The sequence below is a fragment of the Hydractinia symbiolongicarpus genome, chromosome 1 (genome assembly GCF_029227915.1).
Source record: "Hydractinia symbiolongicarpus strain clone_291-10 chromosome 1, HSymV2.1, whole genome shotgun sequence".
Lineage (NCBI taxonomy): Eukaryota > Metazoa > Cnidaria > Hydrozoa > Anthoathecata > Hydractiniidae > Hydractinia > Hydractinia symbiolongicarpus.
Window position 1 is genome coordinate 13,108,083 of NC_079875.1, and position 7,641 is coordinate 13,115,723.

A 7,641-nucleotide genomic window follows, 5' to 3' on the forward strand; every position below is an offset into this window, starting at 1 on the left:
GTGCAACTTTTGCCTAAATAAATACCTGAACAATCCACATCTTGTCCTTTTCTAGTCCCAGGGATTTCTTCGCCACATAGTTCATCGACACACCAACAATATCCAGTAGATCCATGGCATTGTTTCTTTTCGTAAGAGCCGTCGTCTTTACATCTTGGTACAAAAACACCAACCATACCGGAGTTGGTGAGGCTGAGTGCATGATCTCTTTCTGTTTCGCATTTTGACTTAGAATAAGCTACCAAAAAGGATATTAGGAAATTCATTCTTTTTTTGTTGAATGTTTCAACAACGTAATTTTCATATTCTCTCGCAAAATTTAAATTCTTATTAAACTTTTGCAGCTACGTTTACATAAAAACCTAAAATTTAAGGTCCTATTGAAAAAGCCTTGAAACGGAATGCTCTATCGCTTTGCTTAAAATATGAGTACATGTAATGAAATGTTAAGAAGTCAAATAATAGCACATTTCGATAAAGAGCGTTTTTCCAGCACATCTAACGAATATATTGATTCATATTCTACTACTACTTGAGACAAATCCTAGGAGTAGCTTTTGCCTAAGTGCTTACCTGAGCAATCCACGTCTCCTTGATCACGTCTCTTTCTACTCCCAGGGATTTCTTCGCCACATTGTTCATAGACACACCAACAATACCGAGTAGATTCATGGCATTGTTTCTTTTCGTAAGAGCCATCGTTTTTACATCCTGGTACAAAAACACCAAGCATACCGGAACTGACGAGGCTGAGTGCATGAGCTTTTTCTGTTTTGCATTTTGACTTAGACTTGGCTAGAAAGAAGGATACTGAAGAGATTCATTATTTTTGGTTGAACTTTGTAACATATCAGCTTAATGTTCATACTCTGTGGCTAAGTTTAGGTTTCATTTATTTTTTACAGCCACTTTCACATAAAAACCTTACATTTAAGGCCGTATGAAAATTCCTTGGAAAGGAACGCTCTAACACTTTTCTTTAAAAATTACTACCTGTAGTAAAATGTTGATAAGACAAATAATAACACATTTCAATGAAGAGCGTTTTTCCAGACCATGAAACAAATGCAAGGCATTCATATTTCACTACTTCTTAAGATAACTGCTAGGTGGAACTTTTGCCTAAATGAATACCTGAACAATCCACATCTTGACCAGGTCCTTTTCTAGTCCCAGGGATTTCTTCGCCACATAGTTCATCGACACACCAACAATATCCAGTAGATCCATGGCATTGTTTCTTTTCGTAAGAGCCGTCGTCTTTACATCTTGCTACAAAAACACCAACCATACCGGAGTTGGTGAGGCTGAGTGCATGATCTCTTTCTGTTTCGCATTTTGACTTAGAATAAGCTATCAAAAAGGATATTAGGGAATTCATTCTTTTTTTGTTGAATGTTTCAACAACGTAATTTTCATATTCTCTCGCAAAATTTAAATTCTTATTAAACTTTTGCATCTACGTTTACATAAAAACCTAAAATTTAAGGTCCTATTGAAAAAGCCTTGATACGGAATGCTCTATCGCTTTGCTTAAAATATGAGTACATGTAATGAAATGTTAAGAAGTCAAATAATAGCACATTTCGATAAAGAGCGTTTTTCCAGCACATCTAACGAATATATTGATTTATATTCTACTACTACTTGAGACAAATCCTAGGAGTAGCTTTTGCCTAAGTGCTTACCTGAGCAATCCACGTCTCCTTGATCACGTCTCTTTCTACTCCCAGGGATTTCTTCGCCACATTGTTCATAGACACACCAACAATACCGAGTAGATTCATGGCATTGTTTCTTTTCGTAAGAGCCATCGTTTTTACATCCTGGTACAAAAACACCAAGCATACCGGAACTGACGAGGCTGAGTGCATGAGCTTTTTCTGTTTTGCATTTTGACTTAGACTTGGCTAGAAAGAAGGATACTGAAGAGATTCATTATTTTTGGTTGAACTTTGTAACATATCAGCTTAATGTTCATACTCTGTGGCTAAGTTTAGGTTTCATTTATTTTTTACAGCCACTTTCACATAAAAACCTTACATTTAAGGCCGTATGAAAATTCCTTGGAAAGGAACGCTCTAACACTTTTCTTTAAAAATTACTACCTGTAGTAAAATGTTGATAAGACAAATAATAACACATTTCAATGAAGAGCGTTTTTCCAGACCATGAAACAAATGCAAGGCATTCATATTTCACTACTTCTTAAGATAACTGCTAGGTGGAACTTTTGCCTAAATGAATACCTGAACAATCCACATCTTGACCAGGTCCTTTTCTAGTCCCAGGGATTTCTTCGCCACATAGTTCATCGACACACCAACAATATCCAGTAGATCCATGGCATTGTTTCTTTTCGTAAGAGCCGTCGTCTTTACATCTTGCTACAAAAACACCAACCATACCGGAGTTGGTGAGGCTGAGTGCATGATCTCTTTCTGTTTCGCATTTTGACTTAGAATAAGCTATCAAAAAGGATATTAGGGAATTCATTCTTTTTTTGTTGAATGTTTCAACAACGTAATTTTCATATTCTCTCGCAAAATTTAAATTCTTATTAAACTTTTGCATCTACGTTTACATAAAAACCTAAAATTTAAGGTCCTATTGAAAAAGCCTTGATACGGAATGCTCTATCGCTTTGCTTAAAATATGAGTACATGTAATGAAATGTTAAGAAGTCAAATAATAGCACATTTCGATAAAGAGCGTTTTTCCAGCACATCTAACGAATATATTGATTTATATTCTACTACTACTTGAGACAAATCCTAGGAGTAGCTTTTGCCTAAGTGCTTACCTGAGCAATCCACGTCTCCTTGATCACGTCTCTTTCTACTCCCAGGGATTTCTTCGCCACATTGTTCATAGACACACCAACAATACCGAGTAGACTCATGGCATTGTTTCTTTTCGTGAGAGCCATCGTTTTTACATCCTGGTACAAAAACACCAAGCATACCGGAGCTGACGAGGCTGAGTGCATGAGTTTTTTCTGTTTCGCATTTTGACTTAGACTTGGCTAGAAAGAGGGATATCGAAGAAATTCATTCTTTTTGGTTGAATTTTTGAACATGTCAGCCTAATTTTCATATTCTGTGACTAAGTCTATGTTTTTTTTATATTGTACTACTACTTGTACATAAAAACCTACATCACTGTAGGAACGTATTTATACTTCACTACTTCTTCGTACAAATGCTAGGTGCAGTATTTGCCTAATTGCTCACCTGAACAATCCACATGTACTTGACCAGGTCCTTTTCTGGTTCCAGAAATTTCTTTGCCAGATATTTCATCGACACACCAACAATACCCAGTAGAGGCCCAGCATTGTTCCATTTCGTAAGAGCCATCACTTTTACATTTTGGTACAAAGACCCCAATCAGATGGGAGTTGAGTGCTTGTTGTCTTTCTGCTTCGCATTGTGACGTAGTGTTAGCTACAAAGAGCAATATTGGAAAGATTCATACATTTTGGGTAAATTTTTGAACATGTCGGCGACTAAGTTTAAGTTTTATTTATTTTTAACAGCTACGTTTTTCAAATAATAAACAAAATCGCTATGCCTATCTGTCGCATACACACAAATGTAATAAAATTTTAGTTTAAAACTTTAAGTAATTGATAAGCCTACGGAAAAGTCATCAAAGGCGGAAGAACAATGAAAAATATAGCTGGTCTCTTGATGGCTTGATGACGAGAATAGTGTATATAGAAAAAATTTTAACGAATTTGTTTACCCATTGCCTCTATTTTGTCTCTATTATGTAGAGCTAGAAACGTTGATCAAGAAAACGTATAAGATCTTGTGCTTTTGACGAAGGTTTGCAGAAAATCTTTTTGATGATATCATCATCTGTCTGTTCTAAAACTGTTGGGTTAACCAAGGCTTGGTTTAAGCAATTCGTTCTAGTTGTACTCAGGTGGTCTTAAGTTGTTTCTTAGCTCCTTAGTTGTTACATTTATACATTAGTTTGACATCAACGCCGCTATTATTAGCGATCGCAATGCACTATAAACACAACCTAATCCCCAGGGTCTTTTGGTCCTTGAATCGTTGTTAGATTAATCAAAAAGGAAAAATGCAGTTGAAAGGAGGTTCAAACAGGCCGACACACACACAAATAATTTAATCACCTACTTAATTGTCTTGTTAAAGCATGGGAGCAGCCATTTTTTCTAGTCCACCAACTTTCTCCTGTGCAATACGATGGCATCGCACTTTTGTCAAATGCAGGAATCTCAGGATCGTTGCCAGCTATTTCATAAGTCAAATGTGCGATTATAGCAAACACGAGAATCAACTTTGGCACCATCTGAAAAACAGAAACAAAGTACATGCTTTTGTTAAAAAAACATGGATTCTAAGAATATTTGCCAGGAATTTCGCTTGGAAAACAATTATTCTAATGCTTAGAACAATCGAGAAATAAGAGTAATAACCAGCCTAGCTCTCAGAGGTATGAGAAAGGTATGCATTACTATCAATATACTTTAAAAGGGAATTAACAAAAGATTTTAATATGTAGTTTGCTCCTCACCATTAGCTTTTTGCGCAATATAGCCAATTACTTCTCCAATATCAAATGATTTTTAAAGAATGAGATACATGGGACAGTATTTATAGCCTGTACGCTGTGTATACTTCATTAGTTGCGGTTTTTCATTCCCGAAACCTCCTTATCAACCTCTAGCCAAATTTATCCGGTTTTGAAAACAAGTTTTAAGCCGTTTTTATATTCGGACTACTTTAGCTAAATCCGAAACATGACAAAATTATGCTTCTCGACAGTGACTATTAACTTGTAAAAGGTGGATTTTCGTTCCAATTATTCCTGTACTCGCACATTCATTCTCAACATTCTGTGGTAAAAATGCTCTGGTTAATTTCCAGCTTTATTTTGCGACGATATTAACACTATTTTAGCCCATGCAGTGTATTCTGTTGCAAACCCCGCCGTTATTATAGTTCGGTGCCTCGTGGATAAATCCACGGGGTCGGCAGTCCTTTATTCACCGCATTTAGTGGGTCTCGCTACTTACGGTATTATTTTGACGCACAAACAGACAGACGAACGGCTATTTTTAAAGAGAAGAATTTTTTGCAAAAAAGAAAGAAATCTTTCGTTGTCAGTCTCTCTTCTTATAGAGTTTCCTTTACATTTAATAATTCAATATTATGATTAGCTTTTTTTTTACAAAGACATTTTGACGACCGCATCAATAGGAACTGCTTCTATTTTACTTCGAGCCTGATTGCACGCTGTAGAATAATGCAATAACTGTTTGAATTCTGCATGTGCATGTTTACACCGATTTACTGTCTCAAATATACGCGTAAGCGTAAAAATAGATTGAATGGAAACCCGCTTCAAGAAGGCCTTGTTTAGTCTCCGTATAAAGTCATCCACCAGGAAAAAAATTCATACACTTCAGTGTTCGAAACCAATTGGACACAATCAGATCGTCATGTTTTTTTCCGCGTTTCTACCGTCATTTTGGTACGATTTTTCAACCGTTTTGGAACAATAATGGCAATTTTTTTTCCTTTTTTACTCGGGAAGAAACTCATACGGCGCAAGCTGTCGAAACCAATTAGTGATAATAAGATCGTAGTGATTTTCAGGAATTAATTTTAATTCATTTTTAATTTTCGCTGCTTTTCTATAATTTTTCTATAATTTTTTGTACCATTTTTGTATAATGCTGGCAATTTCCTCTATCGTAAAAGTCAGTACTATAATCTTTATTATATTTGAAGCTTGGATTGGAGGACAGATTGGACGAGAAAACCCATTCGAACACTATTAAGACGGCAATGTGCAAAAAAAATGCAAAGCTCCCTTCCTTTTTACTAACAAGATTGTGAAAAACGTTGGCTGTAATAAGGAAAAGATTTTTCTCCAAGGAGCATGCGGTAAACATTAACTTTGAATCTGTCCTTACTTTTCTAGAAGATTAAAGAAAAAATTCACTTTGCGACCCAAATTAAGTAATCTTGAAACACCAAAATGATAGCAACGACAAATTCGACTTCAAGTTGAAAATTATGGTGGTGACTATTGTGATTTTATGCCATGCAACAAACTAAACGCAAAAGTACACTTTTCTTAGTAACTACTTGATTATGAACAAGTTTCTCTGGGAAAAAACAAATTTTAAAAGCACAAAAAAAAATTAGCTTTAGCCTGAATCCTACAACACAGGGAAAAATATAAGGGAAGAACCAGAATTGAATCAAATAAACTAATCCATCCATTAATTTTTAACTACAGTCCCTCTACGAATTCAATGCGAAAGGAAAAGTCCTTGCAGGCTAAAATATTTCAGATTTTTGGTGTTTCATAAAAAAAAGTGAACAATTGGAAATAGTCTTCTCTAATCAAGTTCCTGTTAAACTATAAAGAATTGACCAGAAGAGACATACGTTTTTACGTCAAATACTGTACGATTTTATTTTCTTTATTATAGTTATTAAACTAAATTCTCTGCTGTATATATTATATTGGCATATCCAAGAAAGTAAGAAATATATAACTAGGGCCGTAAGGCAACCCTAACTGGTCTGGGCCAAAAGATGTATCAAAGTTAAAACTAGGGAAAAAACTAGATTCGCCCCTGTAATCAAATTTCTCGAGTTTCAAGGAGCCACTAATTAATCCAAGGCAGCCTTTACACGAACTTTCACTGCAGAGGCAGTAAAAAACTTTCAATGTTCCGCTCTGGTCTAATTTCCGAAAGTTCCACAGATCGATGTCAACCCATTATTCTGCGATAAATAAAACCATTTAGGAGGTGACTTAGATTTAAATATGGATATCGGACGTTCTGAAACGATTTTGTAATGGGTAGGGTTCTATTTTACACAAAGTCGAATAATTGGCTTCACAACAAAGAGTAATTCTGATTCAGTGCAAACGTTGATATGATCTTTTTTTGATGCTGCTAATCCCACAGTTGTATTTGAAATGTTGTACAACTAAGATTATTTACTTTTTTTTAAAACTTTGTATACTAGCCTATAGAAAGATCCACGGGTTCGCCTGGCGCACATATTTCTTACATTGGTATTTTGTGCACCTGTTATGAAGTATGGATTAACAAGGGAGATCCGGAGACACTGCGTTTATAAAGCGTTAAACATTAGGTTGAGCACTTAGACATGTTACACACCCGGTTAGGTACTTCCAGTACAGGCATATTGTGTGTTACAATTCTATTGGAGTGCGCACATCAAAAGCAGAGAAAAAGCGATTTCAAACAATAAATTTGTAATTCAATGTCAGCTGATTTATGTTGGACTTTGAACTGTCGTACGATATGATGTAATTACATAGGCATTCATTAACAATTTCCTTCGTAATACCTTATACAAATTTTTCATCATCTTTTCAGATCAGTAGCGGACAGCAAACAGACAAGTCAAATTTAATTTTTCGACTTTCAAGCCTCAACCTTTTCTTCAATCGAGCCTATAATGCGCTTCAGTTTCCCTACTAAATCTAACAACTCACATTTCTTAACTGGCGAATTATTAAGCTGGTTATTATATATACTTCATATTAAACTGTTAAAAAGCAAAGTTGCGCAATTTCTCCTCCTTAAACTTGTTTAGGTCTGCCAAAACATCACAG

General features: G+C 35.5%; 1 protein-coding gene across 1 annotated transcript; it reads right to left on the reverse strand.

The window, feature by feature from the left end:
* Positions 1 to 1,603: 1,603 nt before the first annotated feature.
* Positions 1,604 to 2,462, reverse strand: LOC130630495 (equistatin-like). The gene is made up of 2 exons (XM_057444049.1): positions 2,250 to 2,462; positions 1,604 to 1,910 (listed from the first exon to the last, which is right to left on the reverse strand). The coding sequence occupies exons 1-2, from the start codon at positions 2,404 to 2,406 to the stop codon at positions 1,660 to 1,662; spliced, it is 408 nt and encodes a 135-aa protein (XP_057300032.1). The 5' UTR covers positions 2,407 to 2,462; the 3' UTR covers positions 1,604 to 1,659.
* Between the last annotated feature and the right edge of the window lie 5,179 nt (positions 2,463 to 7,641).

Coding starts and splice junctions, on each gene's coding strand:
- LOC130630495 (XM_057444049.1), bottom strand. CDS start 2,406: ATGGTTGGTGTTTTTGTAGCAAGATGTAAAGACGACGGCTCTTACGAA. Junction 1,911..2,249: donor TCAAGATGTGGATTGTTCAG/GTATTCATTTAG, acceptor CCTTCTTTCTAG/CCAAGTCTAAGTCAAAATGC.